A 23,518-nucleotide genomic window follows, 5' to 3' on the forward strand; every position below is an offset into this window, starting at 1 on the left:
GGTTACTAGACCTTTGTTAGAGAATCTGAAGATACGGTGCAAACAAGTGGAACTCTTATGACTTTGGAATTATAAATTAAATGGAACATAAGCAGCAATTTAAAATTAAAAGCAAAATAAGGAAATATAATCAATGAGTATAGCTATATCTTCATTATCACAAATCAATGTGATGTTGCATTCTGAGTCTGCACTGGTTCACAGCTATGTAAGGAATAAAACAAGACAAAAATAAGTATATATATATTCCACTAGTTTGATATTAAAAACCTGCTAATTAAAACACTAATAGTAGTTTCTTTTCAGCTGTGCATTATAACATCTTAAAAGGAATAATTAATTAAACGTAATATATTATGATCACTTACCCTCAAGGTCATTTTCATGATTGAGGGGTTAATAAATTCTTCTTACCAGCTGAATTTCTTCTTACCATCTTATTATCTAAACAACCTTACGTTAAAGTATAATCCAGATGATTCAGACATGCCTCAAGTGAAAATAAATTTTTCATGAACATGAAAAATATTTATATTCAAGTATAAACCATAAGTTTCTGGATCACTAAGTCTGCTGCAAAATGAGTTTAATAAGAATACAAGGGTTTTTTTATGGTAGAATTTTGTTTGATAATTCCTAATTGCTTCATTTGAAAGGATTCTAGGATTACCAAGTCATTACTTCCTTAACTGACAGACTTCGTAATTCTTAAGTCTTTATTTTCCAGTTTTCTTTGCTTGACGTTAACTAAATAATTCTAAGATCTCTTGGAATGACTAGAAGTTTTTTCCTAAAAGGTTGACCTTGGCCAGCTGCCAGCTGCTCACCCAGCTACTCTTTCAGTCCCTCCTCATCAACAGGACAGGAGCAGAAAATAAAGGTGAAAAAACTCATGCTTTGAGATAAAGACAGGGGGATCACTTATCAGTTATCATCACCAGCAAAACAGACTTGACTTGTGGAAAATCATTATATGTTATTGACAATTAAAATAGATTTTTTGGATGGTAAGAAACAAAGACAAAATATAAACAACACTTTTCGCTTCATCCCTGCCCCGACGCCCCTTCACTGGCTCAGCTTCATTCCCAGCTCTTCTGCTTCTCACCCTGAGTGGCACAGGGAAACGGGGAATGGGAGGTTATGGTCAATCCGTGAGCTCCTCTCTGCTGCTCCCTCCACTTCACACTTTTCCCCTGCTCCTGCATGGGTCCTCTACCCAGGCTGTAGTCCTTCAAGATACACCTGCTTCAGCATGGGCTCTCCATGGGCCACAGTTCCTTCAGGAAATAACCACCTGCTCTGGCGTGGGGTCCTCCGTGGGCTACAGCATGGATATCCTGCTTGTGCTGGGGATGCTTTCCACAGGCTGCAGAGGAATACCTGCTCCACTGTGGTCTCTGCCATGGGCTGCAGGGGAATCTCTGCTCCGGCACCTGGAGCACCCCCGTCACTCCTTCTCTGACCCTGGTGCTCACAGGATTGTTTCTCACTTCCTCACCTTGCCTGTGCAGTGTTTTGCCCTTTCTTAAATACGTTTTCACAGAGGCATCACCATCTTGGCTGAGGGGCTCAGCTGTGTCTTACAGTGGGTCCGTTGGAGCCACCTGGAACTGTCTGTGTCCAGCATGAGGCATCCCCTGGTCTCTTCTCACAGAAGCTGCCTTGCAGCTCCCCACCTCTCCCCCCGCCAACACCTTGACACGTCCACCCAATACTAAAAGTAAGATTTCATTGCCTAAAATAGGATGTGTTAAACTGAGGTATATAAATTCAAAATGCTGATTCCAACTACCAATTATTGGACATCTGATTCAAAAGATGCCTAAAAATGACTAAGTATCATGAAATCACTTTTTGCTGTGAAGGTTCAGTCGTCATTTCTGCAGAGCAGTAATTATTCCTTAATTCTAAATAGCTATTCTCTTAATCTCAGATCTACCCTTACAGTCGTATCTTCTCTATGAGATCAGTACAAACTGACATTTGAAAGTGACTAAGGGTGCACTTAAGTTGTATGTTAAACCAAGTCAAAACGTTGGCTTAAATAACTCATCTTCTATTTTATCTTTAATGCCAGCTCTGAGCCCCAGCCTTCCTTATCCTGGGCCTCATAACCTGCTGTTCATCTTGTCTACGTGACAATAAAAATTCTGCTCTGCTTTTTATACAGTGGGCTGACCTAACAAAAAACTCCCACAGGATCTAATCAATGAAACGGGAGAGAAGTTTTCTTTATCTTCTTGACATTCCCAGCTACTTCTGCAGCTTCGTACTGCCAGCCGACTCTGGCAGTGATTGCATTTGCACTCCTCAAACCTCTGTCTGTATTCCTTGTTATTGATATCCAGAGGAAGAAGAACAACAAGACTAACTGAAGTGACTATTTTATTTAGAGTCAAAGGGGTGGAATCTCATGCTACACTCCCCGAGATGTCAAAGCAGCTTACATTTCAAGAGAGGCCAAAATTGATTGGCACGCCAAGAAAAAATTTAACATGTATGTTGATAGAACTGAGTTTCTGTACTTAATGTCAAGGTAGTGGTGTCTGTCTTTTAGTTTAATGATCAGAGCATTCACATAGGTTTTGGGAATTTTAGGTTCAGCGAACACACCATCATGAAGGGACAAATTTACTTCATAAGAAGTGCTGTAATGTCCATTATATATGTCCGTTATAAGTTAGCCTGATTTGTAAGGAAAAGAGGGGGCACTTTCACTGTACTTATTGAGCTTCAGCAGTATTCAGCAAAGACTTCCTGGGCCAGAAAGAACATAGAACAGTGATGTGTAACCTTATCGAGTATTTGGCTTGAAGTGCAAAGTCCAGACTGCTATTTCCCTTTCCCTCTCCTGAGAGCCAAGGTCAGGGCATAAACATTCTTTTTTCTCTCAGTGACTTACTGTCTGCTAACTAGAGCCTTGAGCCATAATTTAACCAATTAAATCTTAGGCTGGTAGCACCTTTGTTCCAATTACTTCCCATCCTTGTTCAAGGAAGAGAGTGGTCAAGAAGGCATTTCAGAAGGCCAGTAAGGATGAATAGGAAACACCTGACTGAGCACACATTTGGTGGAAGGAGCGGGGATGGGCTACTTAGGAGGAATATGAAGCCATTGCCCAGGTGTGCAGAGTTGAAATTAAGAAAGGAAAAGCTCAGCTAGAGCTGAGAATAGACAAGGATGTGCAAAGCCACAAGAAGGCCTTCTATTTCTACAATGTCAGCAAAAGGAAGGACAATAAAAAAGTTCTCAGTGGGGAGTGGGGCTGAGTGACAAAAAGACATGGAAGAGTCTGAGGTACTTAATGTTGCCTTTTTTTTAGGGTTTACTACTGTAGTCGAGTCTCAAGCCTCCCAGGTTTCTGAGCCTAATGGCAGAGTTGAGGATACTCCTCTTTTAACAAGCCTCGTGGTAGCCTATGATCTATAAACCACGACTCTCCAACCCAACCAGCCAGCCAGCTTTCTAGCCATCCAGTTGTGCGCCCTTCCAGACTCTTATGTTCTAACTTGGGAGCAGGAATATTTGGGGGGGGAAACAGTGTCAAAGCCAGGATAAAATCAAGAAAAGTGATATCCACTGCTGTCTTCTCTTCCACAAACCTAGTCATTTCATCATAAAAGACCATCAGGTTGTTCAGGCATGGTTTTCCCTTGATAAACCTATAGAACCACAGAATAGTTTGGATTTGAAGGGACCTTTAAAGATAATCTAGTCCAACTTCTCCTCGATGAGCAGAGACATCTTCAACTAGATCAGGTTGCTCAGAGCTCCCCTGTCCAACCTGACCTTGAACATTTCCAGGATGGTGCATCTACCACCTTCGCTGGGAAACCTGTTTCAGTGTTTCACCAACCTCATTGTAAAAAATTTGTTCCTTATAGCTAGTCTAAATCTACCCTCTTTTAGTTTAAAAGCATTACCCTTTGTCCAAACTCAGTGGGCCCTACTAAAAAGTCTGTCCCCATCTTTCCTATAGGCCCCCTTTAAGTACTGAGAGGCCGCAATAAGGTCTTGCCTTCTCTTCTCCAGGCTGAACAACCCCAACTCTCTCAGCCTGTCTTCATAGGAGAGGTGCTCCAGCCCTCTGATCATCTTTGTGGCCCTCCTCTGGACCTGTTCCAACAGGTCTATATTCTTCTTATGCTGGGAGCTTCGGAGCTGGATGCAGTACTCCAGGTGGTGTCTCATGAGAGTGGAGTAGAGGGACAGAATCACCTCCCTCGACCTGGCCGACCAGGCCACCCTGCTTTTGACACAGCCCAGGATGTGGTTGGCCGCCTGGGCCTCAAGCACCCATTGTCGGCTCCCGGGCAGCTTTTCATCCACAAGTACCCCACGTCATTCTCACCAAGGCTCCTCTCAACCTGTCCTGGTTTGGGGTGGAGCAGAGCCAACTTTCTGTTCAGTGAGAGGCTCTTGTTCACACTTGCTGCTGTGGCAGCCAGGGTCACTGACTGGGTTGTTCACCCTGTGGAGGGGTCACACCTGTGGGGAGGAGTGGACAGGCCACGTGACCCAAACTGACCAATAGGATGTTCCATCCCATCTGCCATGCACAGTAGAAAACCTGAGGGATCAAAAGAATCAGGTCGGCTCTTTGTCTTTGGCTTTTTTCCAATGGGTTCCTCTCCAAAGACTCTTTTCCAAGGGCTCCTCTTCTTTGGGTCTTTTTCAATAGACTGCTTCTTCTATGGCTGTCTTTCTTGGATGACTGATGTCTGATGAGGACCCTGTCAGGTCATCTGCCATTTGATCACGGTTAGTGCGTTCCCATTTGTCACTGAGTCCAGTCCAGAACTTTCAAAGTGCCTGCCAGTGACATCTCCCTGGGAGTTTGTTACAGTTTTGTGTACATTTCTCTATATTGTATCTATTCCATTATTTCCTTTTTTAAAATTTTATTATTAATATTTCATTAAAATAGTTTATTTTTTTCTAAACTCACAAATTTTTTATCTCTCTTCTTCTCCTTGGAGCAAGAGGTGGGGGAGACCATCTGTCACCTTGTCATTGGCCAACCTGGCCCAAAGCATGACACAACTTATGCTGGTTGTTCCTAGTCACCTTCTTCTCCTTCTATTGCCTAGAAATGGCTTCTAAGAGTTTTCATTGCATGATCTTCCCAGGGACTAAAGTGAGGCTTACTGGCCTGTAGTTTCCCATATCATCCCTTTTGGCTTTTTTTGGGTGATAAGTGCAGAGTTTGCCTTTCCTAGTCACTATGGCCTTTCAGGCATGATAGAAGGCAGCCTTCCAAGGATGTAAGCCAGCTTTCTCAGCACCCTCGGATGGAGCCCATAGGGTTTGAGTTCAGGGTTCCTGAACTGAATTACAGGAAATGAATACAAGAATTGAATACAAGAGTTTGTGTTTGGCCCAGTATTCTTTATGCCACAACAGAAACCAACTTAGATTATTGTGTCTAACCTTTGTTATCCAAGTTCGCTATTTGGATGTGACCTTTTGATGATTTGATTTCCAGTCTTGTATTTACACCTTCAGCGACAGGAGAAGATAGTCCAGTACATATTTTCTTTTTTGAGCAGACATTTATTTTATGTGGTCTGTAAAGGTTACTATACCATATAGCAGTGACCTCTAACTAGGAAGCTTGAGAAATGTATTTGTGGTTTCAAAGCAGTGAAGTGTCTGAACAGCTAAGAATCCTATTTGTAAGAAAGAAAGGTCTCTATAGTGCATGCAAAGTCTCTGGTCGTTAAGGATACAAAGTCAATAACCACCTAATTTTTTGTACAGATTATGCTCAAACTATGCTGTGCTACAGTCCATTCATAATGAGTGTTTGGCAACAGCAACTCTCACTGTGTATACAAATTAAATCTGGTGATTAGGAACTTGGATGACAGTACAGTCCCCTTGTTTAGTAAAATATAATTGTTTTGGGTTACAGATCTGTGCCTTTAGGGAGGAAAATCCTTGTCTTTTGGCAAAGAATATCTAAATGTGAAGTGTTTGTTCTTCATGCTTATTACTGTCTAATTTGAATGTATTTAGTATAGCAGTTCTAAGGTGATTTCACCAATGTGTTGTACAGTTAATTACTATTTATCTTCAAACAAAACCAGCTTCTTTTCCTGGATTTATAGGAGTCAGTAAAAGAGGACTAGAACAAGCTCTGCTTATTTTGACAGCTGAAAAGAAACAGCATGTTATTTATGAATAGCATCAATGTAGAAGACACCACTTTATAATGATAAAAAGGACACTGCTCATGCAGTCATGACATGTTAGGACTTATACCCATTGCCTAAAGTGGTATCATGGATTGGGAGAAAATCTCAGTTTGATTCTCACACAGTTTTGTCCAAGTTTCCTGCACCTTCATAGAGGTTACTAAATGCAACATTAAAAAGAGTTTCGAATAACTTCTGATTCTTTTTGCATGTATTACTCCATATTGACCAGAAAAAAAATATTGAATCTGATTCTTGCACATAATGTAAGATTATGGTGATGTATCCTCTCACACATTCTCTCTCTTTCTATAGCTGGTCTGTTTGATATTAATGATTTATACCAAGAGGAAAAAAACCCAGAAGAAATATTTTCAATATATACTATCCAGTAGGTGCCATCCATGCATTCTGTCAGTTTATGGGAAACATTCTTGCTCCACATCAAGCAGATTTGGAAATGTTTGAGAACAGGTTTTTAATTTGTTAGTGAAAATAGAGGAAAGTGATCCACCAGTCTCATGCAGCTGACAGCAGTAAGCATACTATACATCACAGTTAAAAATCTGCAAGGTAGATTGAATGGCCAAAAAAAATAATGTAGCTGTATCAGAATGGTGTCAGCCACAGGCTAATTAGTTCTCTTTAGAGGCATGGTTGTAAAGACACATACAATGCCATACTAACATGGCTGAAGTGATTTTGGCCTACCAGAGCTACTGGTCTGCACGTCTGTCTTAGGGACTCTAACGCTCTGCTGCATTGTGCTACCTAGACATGTGCTGATAGTTCTTTTCTCAGTTTTCTAGTTTCTGAAGTCCTTCAGTACCTGACTTCCCATGTGGATTTCATGGAAAGGCTGGTTGCCTCTCTCAAAGGAATGGATTTTGCTGAGGCTTCCAAGAATATTGGCACCGTTCTTGTTATTTCTCTCATTCCCATAAAGTGGTAATCAAAGTAATTATAGTAGTAGTGGGAGGAGGAGTAGTAATAGTAGTAGTAATAATAATAATCCCTTCCTCCAGGAAACCATGCCTCACATGAATAGAATCACTGTTAAACATTGTATCTTAATTATGGAAGTGCTGCTCTGAAGTTCTGTGGTTTGCTTATGTTTTTGATCATGGTACTATATATACCATGTAAGTATCTTTCCTAGGACACACACGTGCTATTGAACAGAACAGGAACATGTAATAAAACTGAGACAATCCCCAGCCAAACAGATAGTAACACTGAAATTGGTAACATCCTAATTTATCTTCTCATAAATATAATCTATCAGATCAGTGTTTTAGGGTAAAGCAGATGTAGAATCCTTCCCTGAGGATTTTTTGAGCTGCTTGAAATGCAGAATTTAGGGGATAGGACAGTCCTGGGAGAACATCAGAGAGCTTGCGGGCAAGTGATTATATCTAGATCTTACCTGTTATGGTAAGCTATTAGGTGAGAATTTAAATTATCTAGGGCTTCTAGAGCCAAAATCAGTGCTTCACGTTATACCTGCAACAAATTTGAGAAAGCCCTGATGCATCTGTTAGAGCTGTTTCTGAGCTGTTACTGCTAGCTAGGAAAGTCTCTGTACTTTTCAGCAAGTGTAACTTTGGAGGGGTCTTTGAATGTATTCAAGTATGCCGCTGTGCATGCTTTAAAGGAGTTTCTATTCTATTCTATAAGAGTTACCAAGGCCCAGGGGACTGAAATCTCAATTTCCACACAAATTGCTCTGCTACAAATACTGTGACAAAGGAACTTTTAAGCAGCTTTAATGCTGGAACACCACAGAGGAACATTATGCATCATAATGCCAGTCTATTCTTTTGTGATTCTGTGATATTTCTTTGAGCTTAGTGCAAGTTGTAAATGTATTTAATGTCTAAATCTTTTATATTAAATTACTGTAGTATTTCTAAAAGATAACGTTACAAATGAAATAATAATATTTTAATAGCTATTTCTGATGGTGTGGGTTTTTTTGCTATGTACTCAAAAATTCATGACTAGGAACTAGTTAGATAAAAACATGCACTTCATCGCTTAAAAACCTGTGGATGTTTCAGTCAGTCACAGCAATAAATATCTAAAGCAATGACTGGTGATTGATGGTTTAACTTGCTGTATGTTAGAACAGTTACTGTAAAGTTGTGCTGCTTATTTCTGAAAAGCATGACCATGGTAGCATCATGGAATTTTTTGGTTCTCTGTAGCTATCTCTGCTGGCAATCTCTGTCTCTTATCCTCAACAGGATTCAGAGAAGTAGATGACTTCATGAAGAGTATTCACTAAAGTAGAATGGGTTGACCTTTCATGCTAAGAATCTAGTGGCCATTCCAAAGGTCTTTTTCTAGTATGCAGTGGAAATATTTCTGGGGGGTTCTCTGGGTCTCACTGATTGCATGACTTGGATCTGTTTTATTTCTCTGCAGTCAGCCTAAAGTACTATGCTAAGTTGCCAACTTCTCATTTGAAACAATTAGTGAAGGCGTTGTGCTATAGTAATTAAATGAACCAAACATTGGTGCCTAAATATACTACCTAAGGCATACCTGCATTCTAACTAATAAATTTTCTCATCAGTAATTAGGGTTATTTCCAGTGTTTGTACTTTCTGCTTGCCTGCATGGAGTCTCAGTGTGTGATTAGCATCAATCTAAATAGGAAAACAAGGAGCCTACCTAGCCTACCTTTTTGCATACTTTCTTTTTGGATTTTTTTGAGGGGGTTGAATTTGACCAGAGTGATTATAAGAATTTTACGTAAGAAGTATGACAATTGTTAGGCTATTATGAAATACATGCTATTCACAAAAAAATTTCCATTTAACCATGATCAGATTCTTGTTGCATTGTCATCAGCTTCTCCGCACCAGTTGCATACTTTCGATCCCATGCATTTTGCCATTAACCAGGCTACCAGATCAAGCTACTGGGGGAAATGTCATTCTTGAATCAGAATAATTCAGGTTGGAAGAGACCTTCTGAGGTCTCTAGTCCAACCACTGAAAGTGGTGTTAGGTATGGAGACTGCTCAGGGTTTTGTCCAGTTGGGTCTGGAAAACCTCCTAGGACGGTATTGTTTTAATTTCTGATGGGTCATTTGAACTGTAACATGAACAATACATTACTTTATTAGTATGATTTGTTGTGTCCCAAGAAGAGAAAAACAAGTTGAGTTTTTCGCAATACACTAAACTTTGATTATCATTTGACTGTAAAAATGTGTAACTGCTTGAGTCTTAAATAAGACTATTACAGGCTACATAAAAGATGCCAAATAGAGAGGAAAATCAAAAGCTATAATAATAATCATCATAATATTAGTATATTCTGGAGGCATTCAGATTATAGAGTGATAAGGAGGTAAATGTGAATTTTTTTTTTAAACAAAGCTATATTATCTTAGAGTGATGCTAGAACATCTTTTTCTTGGTGCCTTTACCACATAGTGCAGCTCTCCAATTTCCCTTAATTTTATTTTTACACTCCATTTTATATGAAAGTGTTAAAACGGCCAATAAACAGTGACTATACTGAAAAAAACATGGGTATGCCTCTGTAAGAATATGTTTATATTAATATATATGCGCAATATATGAAATATATACATTATATATAAAATACATCATATCAATACAGTTCTTTTCTCCGTATTGAACTGTATTAGTTCAAATGAGAGACACTTCGCTTCTTAAAGTTCGTCATTCAGTTACAAGTTTTCGGTTATTGTTTAGCTTTAAAAGTTTTTCTCAATTTTAACAAAGTAATTGCTCATACTAAACGTTATGTTCTTAAAATCATTTAAAATGTCATAAATATTGAATTGATATTTGCAGCTTGCCCAGCTACAATGAGACCTCCTCTGGCAATATTGACAACTCTGACATTTTTGTCATGATGTTTCCAATATTCCGACATGAATTAACAGATTTTACTTGCACTGTCTTCAGATTTATCTTGTTCTCCATCCCTTTTTGTAAGTTTATTCATTTGTGAATTGAATCATAATTCTAAATTGTGGTGTCTTTAGGTATAGCTTGATTTTGTCATTTTTCAATCCAGTAGATACAATTTCTGCCCTTAGCAGGGGCATGCCCTGCTGTGTGCGGGGCAGTGCAGGGGCTTCGCCTTTCCATGGCCTGAGCTGGGTGTCACTGGTTTAACCCCTGCGCTGGGGCCAGTGACTGCTGCCTCCTCTGCTCCAGCTTCAGCTCTGGGGATGGTCCCTGATGCGGACGGGTGTCACCCCGACCCCCAGTCACTGTCTGCCAAACCATAGCCCTTTGTGTGCTGGGGGCTGGGGACCACAGCCAGGCTGTAGCTGGCATCCTGGGAGAAGGAAGGGGGCTGTGACTGGGAAAGGTTTGAAGGGATACTGAAGCAGAGCCCAAGACTAGGGGAAGAAAAAAGTATCAACCTCATGTTCCTTCAAACAAAGAGAAGAAAGAAATCCCCCACCAGGCACATCACAGTCACCCTGGCAAAGATGTCATGATCCCAGCAAATCCTTGCAATGCCTCTCTGTCCACCCCCCATCTACAATTTTCATGAGAAAACTATAGTGTCACACTTTAGAGCTGCGGGGAAATTTCAAGCCTGAGCACCCCATCAGTAGAAAAAGTTAGATAGTAGCAAGGTTCCCTGGGATTTTTGGTATAACCATCTTAACCATTTTAATATCAATGCTTTTCAGTATTGGTTATTTTGACTACCAGACTGCTAAAAAATTAATGGGACTGTCATTAAATTCTAGACTCTCTATATGGTGTGTGCCCTTTCACCTGTCCCGAGATTATGGATTTTTAAATATCTGTTGTTTTGAGCAGAAAGTGTTCAAATCACCAAGATCTGATGCTTGATCTGATGTGCTCTATGACTAGCCACAGCAATAAGGCAAGAAGTAATTTGCGTAGGCAGATTGATGCTTCTTATGCATCATGCAACAGTCTAGAGTTCGAATATCTAAATAACAGACACTGCAGGCTAAAGGTGATGTTTATTTATGTATTTAATCCCTCTGGTTCTTGCATTCATTTTTAAGTTAAACAGGCAGATACCGTTCTCAAAAGCCATGCATACATATCGAAGACCCAAAATTGATATTTAATGAAAACAAGTATCTTAAAAGTTTTACAACAAGCAAATTAGTCTGTATTTGTCTAAATTACTTTGTTGCCTGTGGTCTAATCTTATCTTGTAAAGTTCTCGTTGCTTTCCCATCCAGAGTGGAAATCAAACCTTGTCTAAACAAAGAAAAAAATACTTACTTCAGAATAGTTTGCAACCACTTACATTTTCTGCAGTCCAATCAGCACAAATTTAACTTGACTTAATATAAGGAAGGTGAAATAGCTGCCTGAAATAAATCTACTAGTGACACAAAATAAAATAGAAATAGAAATGCTAGACCTCTGGTATTAGTCACTATGCTATAATAAATCTTTCTTAGGATGAAATCAACAAAAAACAGGCTCTGCAACCTTATCAACCCTAGTTTTTCATCCGGCATGCTTAGAAAACTTTTGTTACAGCTTATTTACTGATAACAGCCTGAATGAGGCAATACTAAAATGATGTAAAAAGGACATTATGCTGCTCACAAGATTAATGTCACTGTGACAAAATGAGTACTAGTTCTTTGCAGTCAGTTACTAATTTTAAGATGCAACATATTTCTAGATTTGTAAGACAGTTGTATTAGAATATGGTGATTGGGGCTTATTATACGAAAGTTAATTTATCAGAGATGAAAGATAAATTCTGATGAAAAATGTCTTCTAAGGAGACTAAAGGATTTATTTACAATGTGATTTTGTACATATGTGTATTCAGAAAATTTCTCTATTATAGAAAGTATTTCAAAAGCCACGGTAATAAATTTATAGCTGGTAGAAATTATTACAGATTATTTGATGTCATGCCATATTTTTTCAAGACGAGTTTTCTGCATCTTCCTCTAATAGCTAAAATACACCAATTTTTCACCTAGTACTCATCCCAGCTTTTTTGCCTTTAATTATGAGATGCTAATACATTATTTTTCCATATACCAGTTTATCTTTAAATTGCTTTTGATCCCAGATAGCTCAGCTGATATATTTCTTTCTGTATTGTTTTCTTGGTTTTTTTCTCTCGTGCAAAAAGTCAGCTAAGAATGGTCAGTTACCGTTCTTGATCATGGTCAAGACAAAACATGTTTGAATGCATATTTTCTATCTGTCCAAATTAAGATTTTGAAGCTGCAAATAACTCCAGCGTTAAGTATTATATTTGAGTGTTTTTCCACAATTTCTGTTGATGATTTATAATTGTTTACTGTTATATATTTCTTGGAGTTATATCAGTAATGAGGACAATTGTTAAATGAATGCTGAGTTTAAAAAAATTAAGAGTTTAAAAAAACCCCAATAATTAATCCCCTGTAAGCTCATACAAGTATGGTACCAGTCATATCTAGTTTAAGTCTTCAAGTTACAGAAAAGGAAAATCTCTTTATATCATGTATATGTTGAATATTTCTCCACAATTTGGTGGTTCTCAGTAAGTAGTTCTGAGTACATTTTTTTTTTACAAAAGAAATACTGCAATGATACCTGTTTTTAAAACTCTCCAAGTTTATAATAGTACGGGTTTTTTTAGGAATGAAAGGAAGATGTAAAGTATGTTTTTCCCAATATGTCTTGTCTTTTGAAACATAACTTTTAAAATTATTTATTGACACATTAAATTTATGCACTGAGTCTTCTTTTCCCACAATCAAGTAATGAATTTCCACTGCATTGCCATTGCATTCATTGAGCTGTTCAGGCAAAAACTTGTTCAATGGCATTGAAATAGTAGATCAATGTAGCATAAATAAGAGTAGGTCAGGAATGTAAATCAGAATCTATGTAATTACAAGATGTAACTCATCTGAAGGAACTATAATTTTTCCTTTCTCAATAGATTATGCAGTAATGGAACCACATGTGAATAGGGAACAATTATCAATGATTACTTTAACCCTTAATCTGTCTTTCAGAATCGATATATCAATATGTGTCAGCCTCTTCAAATGAAAGGCTGCAGCCACTGTGGTATCGCAGCCAAGCTTCTAATGCGTTGATTATGGTCAAATCAAATTTCATTAGGTGATTTTGGAATCTGCAACTGGTATATTGCTGAACTAATATTTAAATATCTTACTAGCAATATACTATTTTTTAAAATAAAATGTAACTTGATTTCAGGTTTATTTCCCTTGGTGGATGTATTACACCTATGCAGAGGATAGAAGACAGCAGCAGTGAAAGGTAGCAGGAGGAACGAATGGCATTGGATTATTTATAAAGCAAACTATTTTAAATAATAAGAAAAAAACCTGAACAGAGCTATTCTAGGGTTTGCTTTCTTCAAGATCAAAAAAACCCAAACAAACTAGTAAAACACTCAAGCTACTTTTTTAATTATTATGGCTTTAACATAGATCCCATTATCAAAGGCAAATTACTAAGTTTGAACTGAGAACCTTTAACTTTTAAAATACAGATGTGCACCTCCTAAGTAACATCTGTAATTAACTAGGAAAGTGAGGTTTTTAAAAGTAAGTTGTATTGTTTTGGTAAGAGTACATAGTACAAAAACCAGCAGCGCAGCAGTGTGTACATTACTACTACCCATTTCACTAATACATGGCTTAGCATAGTGCAAGTACCACTGCGCCAAGATGTGGTCTATACAGAATCGTACAGCAGCCCCTCTCAGTTCAGTTTCCTGGGGGTACCTGCCAAGTCCCATCTCCTGTCGTGCACTTGCCACTAGATCATGACACCAGTGGTCGAGGGCTGCTGGGGCTGAGGCCACAGGCTTCAAAACAGAATCTGGGATGTTTTATTCTCTTTGACTCAATCAGAAGGCTGAGAATATTTGTGGAAAAAGCAATTCCCTCAAATGTGTAGGTTTTTACATACCTAACGTGCATATTAATTTGAATATTACACTACTAGTCTTCACTGGGTAAAAACATTCCCCACAATCTTAACGTAACTATCTGTAGCATGTTAATAGATTTCTTGCAAATGTCTGATTTTGATCTTTGGCGGTATATTCACACAGTGACTAGACAGAGTTTGGGGTATCTCTGTGCTTCTTCCTTGCTATGAATCCCTTGCTTTAAAAAGCTGCGAGTAGTTGGGTGCATAGCAATGGCAAAAGGCTATAGGAACTTTTCATTTACTCTTCACATTTGTGTATAAAATAGCTGGGTTTGGGTTGCCACTGAGATACTTAAGTAAATACCTCATTACAGAGAGGCAAAAAATGCCTTTCATTTTTGTTGTGAAATGGAGAGCCAGAGGAACTGATGTAACTTCTGGCTGCTGGACACTTTTGTCTAAGCATTCCTTTTCTGTCCTCCACACCTGCCCTGGCCCACACACCTGAAAAATCATGTGAATGTTCTTGCATTATCCCTAGTGTACTGGTTTTGTCTGGGAGAGCTAAATTTCTTCATAATAGCTAGTATGGGGCTATGTTTTGGATTTGTGATCAAAACAGTTTTGATAACACATCAATGTTTTAGTTATTGCTGAGCAGTGTGGGCACCGTGTCAGGGTCTTTTCTGCTTCTCACACAGCCCCACCAGTGAGTAGGCTGGGGGTGCACAAGAATTTGAGAGGGGACACAGCTGGGACAGCTGACCCCAGCTGACCCAAGGGAGATCCCAAACCATATGGCGTTGTGCTCAGCAATAAAAGCTGTGGGGAAGAAGGAACGGGAGACCTTCGGTGTTAGGGTGTTTCGCTTCCCCAGCAACTGTAACGCGTGTTGAAGGCCTGCTTTCCTGCAGAATGATGGGAAGCAGTGAACAAATTCCTTATTTTGTTTTGCTTCCATGCACAGCTTTAGCTTTACCTATTAAACTGTCTTTATCTTGACTCATGAGTTTTCTCACTTTTACCTTTCTGTTTCCCCTGTCCCACTCTGGGGGAGCGAGCTGTGTGGGGCTTAGCTGCCTACCAGGCAGTGGGCAGTAGCTGCCTACAGAGAAACCTAGGTACATGTCGGTTGTCAATTAGTATTTCATAAAGTACTTTGAGATGTTTATTGGAAGATGTGTGGCACTAATTTGCAGGAAAATTACAAGCAGAAAAGTGCACCACCGTATCTCACATAATGAATGTCTTCAAAAAGATTTCAAAGAATTCTGCATCTTACATCATTTACTGAAAGCTTTTCTCAAAATTTCATTTTGAGAAGATAAGTGTCACAGTTAGATCACCAGCAAGACATGCACCATTTTAATTATGTATTCTCCTTATAGGAAACCTGTGCTATTCATCTTTCTAATAACTGCGTATAAAAATTCCTCTTAAAATTTCAATTTCTCCATTAAACTATTTTAATTGCAAGTTGACCCTCAAAGCCGCCTAGCCGTGCCACAATACAGATGTTATCATTGTAATATATTGCAATATAACCACTCTTTTGGGCATTTGCACCTGTAGGTAATACCAGTGGGATATTCTTTATTGATGAATATAATGAACAATATGAGCAATGTGTGTAAATAAAACAGTTTATCTGGAATTATTAATATTAATAAATAAACTGTTAGCTGGTTTGAGTTTAGAATTTAAAGCTTAGTTGTTATCTTCTGTTTTTTACACAGGTGACAGATGTGAAGTAAATACAGATGAATGTATGTCTTCTCCTTGCCTCAACAATGGAAGTTGCATTGATGACATCGGTTCCTATAAGTGTCACTGTAGGAGAGGTTTTATTGGAACAAACTGTGAGATAAATGTTAATGAATGCTTGCCAGATCCTTGTCTTCATGGAAGGTGGCTATTTTTATTTAACTATTATTATCTCAACGATAATGTACCTAACTAGCAATATTTAAGATTTAATGATATGGGAAGTTTGATAAATATGCTTTTAATTATGTTCTTCCATAAAGTAAGAGTTCAAGCACACTTAAAGATGACAGATGTTGCCTGCTCAAGCTAATGTAATATACTGTTACATTATCTCAGTTTCTCTTTCATTTTTGTTCATTAACATAAACCAGTTTTTGGCACATGTGCACTAATTAGAGTTTAATATACTTAAAAGTGAATCTTTAGCTGTTTCATGCCAACAGGTTGAAATGGGAAGATGTCTTTTAATATGAGAATCAGTATCCTTATAAAACCCCTCAGCACCTGTAATATACACATTTAAATCCTATTATTAAAATTAATTGAAAGTGCTACGGATTTCAGTAGGTTACATGAAACCACTATTTTGAAATGTATGGAAAGATACTACTAGTGCTGAATCTAGAATTGCATAGCTTCATCTGAGTAACACTATTTTGTATTTCAGATGTATAGATCTCATTGATGGATATCAATGCTCTTGTGAATCAGGATGGACTGGCTCAAGATGTGAGATAAATATTAATGTATGTATTTAAATTTTACTTTAATTATAGGGGAAAGGGTAATATGCCACTTGAAACTCATTTTTATTTAATTAACTTCTGAATGGGTCGGTTTATTGAAAATGTGTGACAGAAATTCTGTTGTTTCAAATCCATTCTGGAAAGCTTATTATTTGTTACTTACATGAAACTGCATTAAAAAAGATCATTGAGAAAATGTCTAAGGAACTTTAAAGGTGAAGTGTGAATGATAAATCTGAAAAGCCACAGCAAGCTAAGCCAACATTACCTGAAAATCATTTATCACTCAATTCATCCTGGATGACATAACTACCTAATTTGGATTGTGAGCCCCATTTGCTGCAGGTTAACTGTATATTTGAATAGTAAACCTCAAGATGCTGTGTTTACACAGAAAGTAGGCATGACTTGCGTTTAAAATTACAAAATCCAGGTAATTGTAGAATTCTATGATAGAAAATTATGATGTACAAAATACACTGCCCACTTCCTCCTCTTAAGTTCAAGAGTATTTTTTGAGTTACCACGGGGAATGGCTGTGGATAAGAAGGCATCTGTATATGCGAGTCTGTGCCATGAAGATTCCCATGGTCAGCAAAGCAATTGGTAGAAGGTGACTACATCTGGCATAACAATGAACAGTCCTCACAATGTTGGCCATGCTTTGGGGAAAGTTTTGAGTCAGTTTAGACTTTTTCAGGTTTTGTGCCACACAGAGTTTAATCATATCTTGAGTTATGATCTTTTTAAGTATATTTGGTCTCATGAAAAAGTCTGGCATGAGATCTGCCCCTTTGAGCTATCTAGCTTCTAATATTGTGCTTCTGAATTGTCAAAAACACATTCCAAAATGTTATCCAAACTTCTTTTTAACTTACATATGCATGTAGGGACCTTTCATGGTTTTCTTATATATAACTAAAAGTACTAGATAACTAAAAATACCTCATATTACATAAAGAAAGTATGGTCTATAACTTTTCTGTTGAAAATGCATGACAGTCTCCTACAAGGAGTAAATCTGTCTGGAATATTATCTTCTAACTTCTTTTACAGAAAGAAAAAGTCAGAAAATAAGTAATTCAGCTCAACAGAGTGCGCATCATGATATGATATTGCAAATCTGTATGATTATCAGCTGTTGCCAATGCTAATATGAAATACTCTTGGGTAGTATTTTCTCTAGCAACATCCATGATTTACACTTTCCTCCATTTTAAGAGAATGAGAGATTAAATGACCTGTAGACAACAGCATAAAGTCATATTCAAAAGATAACCACATTTCACACAGAGGTGTTTGAAAATGCATAGATTAGAAATTCATAGAAAGAAACAATATACATACACATTTGACAGATAAGTCTGTCACAGCGATGGCTTCATTTTTTGATATTCATTGTTTGCATGCAGTTTGATTCCCAGATTAGACTATGCTGCAGGTGTCATATTTTTAAAAGCTCTAACACTGCATTCATACTGCTAGGCATATATCATGCCTCTGTAAGTCTTACAGTGATCAGCAAGGCTTTCTGACTGTGTAGGGGCGTGCACATCTGGATAATCGTGGTAGGCTTGTGCTCTGTAATTGTTTTGCTCTAGATTAACATCAGCCAGTTCCTTTGTTTAAAATAATGATCAGGCATTAATCCAGGTAAATATACTTCAATATTTTCTTCACTCGAAGATACATTTCTTTGTATTAAGGTTTATGCAACTTCATTGGGTGTAAGTGCCAAGGTTGTGTCTAGACGGGATGGTGCAGGGCAGCTTCTTTGAGAACAGGCCAGCGGCTGCCCCGTGCTGGACACAGCTGGTTCTGGTCAGCTCCAACAGAAACACCACAGGACACAGCTGAGCCCCAGAGGTGGTGGCATATTTAAGAAAAGGTAAAAAACTCTGCCCAGCAGAGAGAGGAGTGAGGAAAAATAGTGTGGGAAGCTGTGCTGCAGTGATCATGCACTGGTGCATTTTGCAGTCCTGAGGAATATGAGCCAGCTGAAGAGTAAAGTCAGGGCCCTGAATTTTAGGAAAGCGCCTTCCAGCTTTTCAAGGAGTTAGTCAATAGGACCCCCTAGTAAACTGCTCTCAGGGACAAGGGAGCAGAACAGAGCTGGCAGATCTTTAAGGAAGCTTTCCACACAGTGTAAGAACTCTCGATCCCCAGGTGTGTGAAATCAGGAAAGGAAGGCAAGAGACCACCATGGCTGAGTTGAGACCTACTGGTCAAACTGAAGTGCAAGAAAGAAATGCACAGACAGTGGAAGCAGGGACAGGTATCCTGGGAAGAGTATAGGGACACTGCCCAGTTATGTAGGGATAGGGTCAGGAAGGCCAGGGTGAAACTGGAGCTGAACTTGGCAAGGGATGCAAAGAATAAAAAGGGCTTCTACAGGTATGTCAGACAGAAAAGGAAGGTCAAAGAAAGCATACCCCCCATGATGCGCAAGGCTGGCAAACTGGTAACAACGTACAAGGAGAAGGCTGAGGTACTTAAAAAGTCTTTTGCCCCTCAGTCTTCACTGGCCACCCCTCTCCCCACACCTCTCGAGTGGATGGACCACAAGACCAGGACTGGTGGAGAAAAGTCCCTTCCACTGTAAAAGAAGATCAGGTTCATGACCACCTGAGGAACCTGAACACACAGAAGTCTATGGGTCCTGATGAGATGCCTCCCCAAGTCCTGAGGGAATTGGCTGATATAGTTACCAAGCCACTATCCATGATATTTGAAAAGCCATGTCAATCAGGTGAAGTCCCTAGTGAGTGGAAAAAGGGAAACATTACACACATTTTTAAAAAGGATAGAAAGGAGGACCCTGGCACCTACTGACCTGTCAGCTTCAGCTCTTTGCTGGGAAGAACATGGAACAGATCCTCCTAGAAGCTATGCTAAGGCATGTGGAGAACAGGGAGGTGATTTGAGACAGCCAGCATGACTTCACCAAGGGCAAGTCCTGCCTGGCCAAACTCGTGGCCTTCCACAATGGAATGGCTACATCAGTGGACAAGGGAAGAGCTATGCATATCATTCATCTGAACCTCTCTAAAGCTTTTGACACAGTTACCCACAACATCCTGCTCCCTAAATTGGAGAGATATGGATTTGATGGGTGGACTATTCAGTGGATGAGGAGTTGGTTTGGATAGTTGTATCCAGAGGGTAGTGGTCAACAGTTCAACATTCAGATGGAGATCAGCGACAAGTGGTATCCCTCAGGGGTCCGTACTGGGACCAGCACTGTTTAATATCTTCATCAATGACGTAGACAGTGGGATCAAGCGCACCCTCAGCAAGTTTGCAGATGACACCAAGATGAGTGGTGTGGTTGACACAATTGAGGGATGGGATACCATCCAGAGGGAGCTGGACAGGCTCAATGAATGGGCCCTTGTGGACTTCATGAAGTTCAGCAAGGCAAAGTGCAGGGTCCTGCACGTGGATCAGGGCAGCCCCTGTATTAGTACAGGCTGGGGGATGAGGGAATTAAGAGCAGCCCTGCAGAGAAGGACTCGGGGGTACTGGTGGGTGAAAAGCTGGACATGAGCTAGCAATGTGCGCTCGCAGCCCAGAAAGCCAACCACATCCTGGGCCACATTAAAATAAGCGTGGACAGCAGGTTGAGTGGGATGATTCTGACGCTCTGTTCTGGTGAGACCCCAGCTAAACTACTGTGTCCAGCTCTGGAGCCTTCAGCACAGGAAAGACATGGACCTGTTGGAATGAGTCCAGAGGAGGGCCACAAAAATGATTAGAGAGCTGGAGCACCACTCCTGTGAGGACAAGCTGAGAGAACCTGGAGAAGGGAAGAGTCTGGGAGACTTTATTGCAGACTCTCAGTACCTAAAGGGGGATTTATAGGAAAGATGGGGACAATCTTTTTAGCAGGGTCTGTTGTAATAGGACAAGAGGTAATGGCTTTAAACTAAAAGAGGGAAGATTCAGACTAGACAGAAGGAAGAATTTTTCTATGACAAAGGTGGTAAAACACTGGAACAGGCTCCCCAGAGAGGTGGTAGATGCCCCATCCCTGGAAGCATCCCAGGTCAGATTGGATGGGGCTCTGAGCAACCTAGTCTAGTTGAAGATGTCCTTGGTCCTTGCAGGGGGTTGGACTAGATGACCTTTAAAGGTCCCTTCCAGCCCAAACTATTCCGTGATTCTGTGTGTGACTATAATATAGCTAGGTTTATGACTGTAGTATGAGAAAGCATGCCAGATAAATTCGGCAGGTACACATTCAATTTCAGGAAAGGAAACTGTGTAAAAGGAAACTTGTATCTATAAATCAAAATTCCAAAGAAAATATTTTAGTCATTTTGAACTCATTTTGAATTGAATGATGTTGGATAAACCCAACATTCTGAAATATGGAAATAAGTTTTCCCAGTTCATTCCACAAAGTATTATATGTATATTTAATCCACCAAATGAAAATGCTTTAACACAAGAATTAGTTTCTAAAACAATTATTTACAGCATTGATTTCCTTTCTGCCTTTTTTTTTTTGCTAATCCAAATTCTTAACCCCATGGCTCTTGTTTGTCACAAAAATCTCCGCTTTTGACCTGAGGATACTTTTGCCCTCAGTCCTGTCATAAAGCGTGTTTCTTTTCTGGTGCAGTACCTGTCTTTGATTTTCTTTCTTTTCAACTCCATCAAATTCAAGTTTTAAAGCTCTGTCTTGTTATTGCTTCTACAAGACAGTGACTTCCACCTGGAATCCAGTTTTCTCACAAATACCAGGATGCTTGCTCCCACTCCCTGAGTTGATGTTTAAGTACACTACCTTTTTCTGCTTCAAGTCTTTCTTGCAGTTAATCATGCTGTAGTTGTCTACAAAAAAAAAATCAAACAGCAAATGGTACCTGGGGCTTTATATCATAAGTATTCACAGGAAATTACACTGTATAATGCACCTCATACATACAAGTATGTCAAAAAATAGATTTGTAAATACTTATGTTTATTTCCAATAGGCTTTTTTCCCCCATGTAGTGGATTTGCACGAGTTGTGTTCAGAATTAATCCACTTTATCTTTTGATACAAAGCAAGACTTCACTTAAATAAAAATACATCTATCATCACAATTACTTTTTTACCTTGGATTTTTTTAACAGAAATAAATTTTAGAATGTTGATAGAAATATTTTTTTATTAGGAAAAAGAAATCCTAGCTTCTAAAATGCGCTTCTAGATTTTGTTTTTAGAAACAGAATTGAACTGACGCATTGTTTGGAAAAATAGTGGATTTTCACTATTTTTATTAATTTGCTAAAATGCATCCCTTCATAATTATTTCAAGCTATGGATTGTGAATATGGAAATGATACAGTGCAATGTACAGAAAGTTGGAATTTCTTAGGCATATTGACCTCACTTCTGAAGACAGATGTCAGTATGGACGCACAGATTTGGATAAGGGAGCAATACGCCTTGAGCAAAGTGCTGTGCCTTTCTAGGTCAGTTGCTAGAGTCCAGATTTCAGAACAATTCCCTGCCAGCAGAACCAGTGGAGTGTGCCATGCCAGGTGGGCTCTCTTAAGGGACAGTCATTCCTTTCCTAGTACAAACAAGATTTACTACACCATGACATTCAAAGAACAAGAAACAATACATTATTGTGCTCTAGTTAATGTAGTGGATCTTGTTTTGCATTGTTTGAACTAAGGATTCTTAACCAAACCTACCCTTAAAGGAGTTGCATAATTAGAAATCTTAATATTCTTTCACTTTTTTGCCTCGACTTTTTAATTGTCTTACTATGCTAAGAAAATAAATGAGGACTTACATGCACTGCAACAATAATTTAGTAAAAATGAACCCAGAAGATCACCGTTCTGTTCTCATCTCAGAAGTCTGTATATTCCTTTCATTTAGAGCCTCATGGAAACTAATGCTTGTATTTAACTTACGTTTGCCTAAACTATATGTTTTAGAGATGCATCCAGTGTTTCTTTAAAAAATAAGGAGGTGAAAGATCAATTACTTTTGACAGTTTTACAGTGGCTGCCTCTCAGTAGTAAAGTAGGACTTAGCTGGATATATCTGGATTTGGGAATTCAGGTAGTTGTTTTTGTACTGACTTTCTTGGTGAGTTAAAATACTCTTAATGTATAATACTTTTTTTGAAAATAACTGCACTGCCATTATCTATCTCTCTGTCAGTTTTCTTGGTGATAAACTAAACCTAGGAACACTCATAGAGCCTTCAAGAGTTCTGAAACTCCTTATAGCAAGAATTCACAATAATTATTGCCTTTAATAGCTAGAAACAGACCTGTACTCCATGAATTTGTCTAATAATTTTTAACCCATTTATATTATTTATGGTTTTGGCAGTATCATGAGAAAATGAGATATATGATGTAATAATGTTCTTGAAAAAAAATTCTGTCCTAAAAATTCTGTTAAGTGCTATTTTCCTTAGACTTAGCGTACTTTAAAGCATTTTATCTAGTACCTAAATCATTTTATATTCTCAGTTTTTCGACATCCTTTATAATAAACAGATTCTAGAACTTGGCACAATATTTCAGTTTCCCCTAGCCATTAAAAGAGGAATAATCTCTTGTCTAAGTGTAAGTCACAGTTCCCCTCTCTGAAGACTTAAGGATAGCAGTAGCAATTTTTTCCATAGCATTGCAATGGGAGTTCATGTTGACAGCTTGTCCATTATAACTTTCAAATCTTTTCCAAGGTCATTGCCTGTTAACAACACATAAACTCAAAGGACTCCCTGTTAGATCAAAATGAGAAAAGTTATGCTTCACTGAAAAAAGCAGACTCAGAAAAAGAAGCACTTACCGAAAGGGAGCCCTCCTGCTTACTCTAAGGAGATCAGATACAAGAAAACTCAAAGATAGCTGGATGAGAATAAAGTGTGTCAGGTAG

The 23,518-nt window shown here is 38.7% G+C and overlaps 1 protein-coding gene across 1 annotated transcript in view; it reads left to right on the forward strand.

Annotated features, from left to right (window-relative positions):
* EYS (eyes shut homolog) overlaps positions 1 to 23,518 on the forward strand; it is an 884,174-nt gene that overhangs the window by 381,067 nt on the left and 479,589 nt on the right. The window contains exons 27-28 of the mRNA XM_063330257.1: positions 15,847 to 16,018; positions 16,545 to 16,623. Of these exons, the coding sequence (XP_063186327.1) occupies positions 15,847 to 16,018; positions 16,545 to 16,623 (251 nt within the window). The remainder of the gene's footprint in view (positions 1 to 15,846; positions 16,019 to 16,544; positions 16,624 to 23,518) is intronic.

Source organism: Chroicocephalus ridibundus, chromosome 3, assembly GCF_963924245.1.
Source record: "Chroicocephalus ridibundus chromosome 3, bChrRid1.1, whole genome shotgun sequence".
In the NCBI taxonomy this organism is placed as follows: domain Eukaryota; kingdom Metazoa; phylum Chordata; class Aves; order Charadriiformes; family Laridae; genus Chroicocephalus; species Chroicocephalus ridibundus.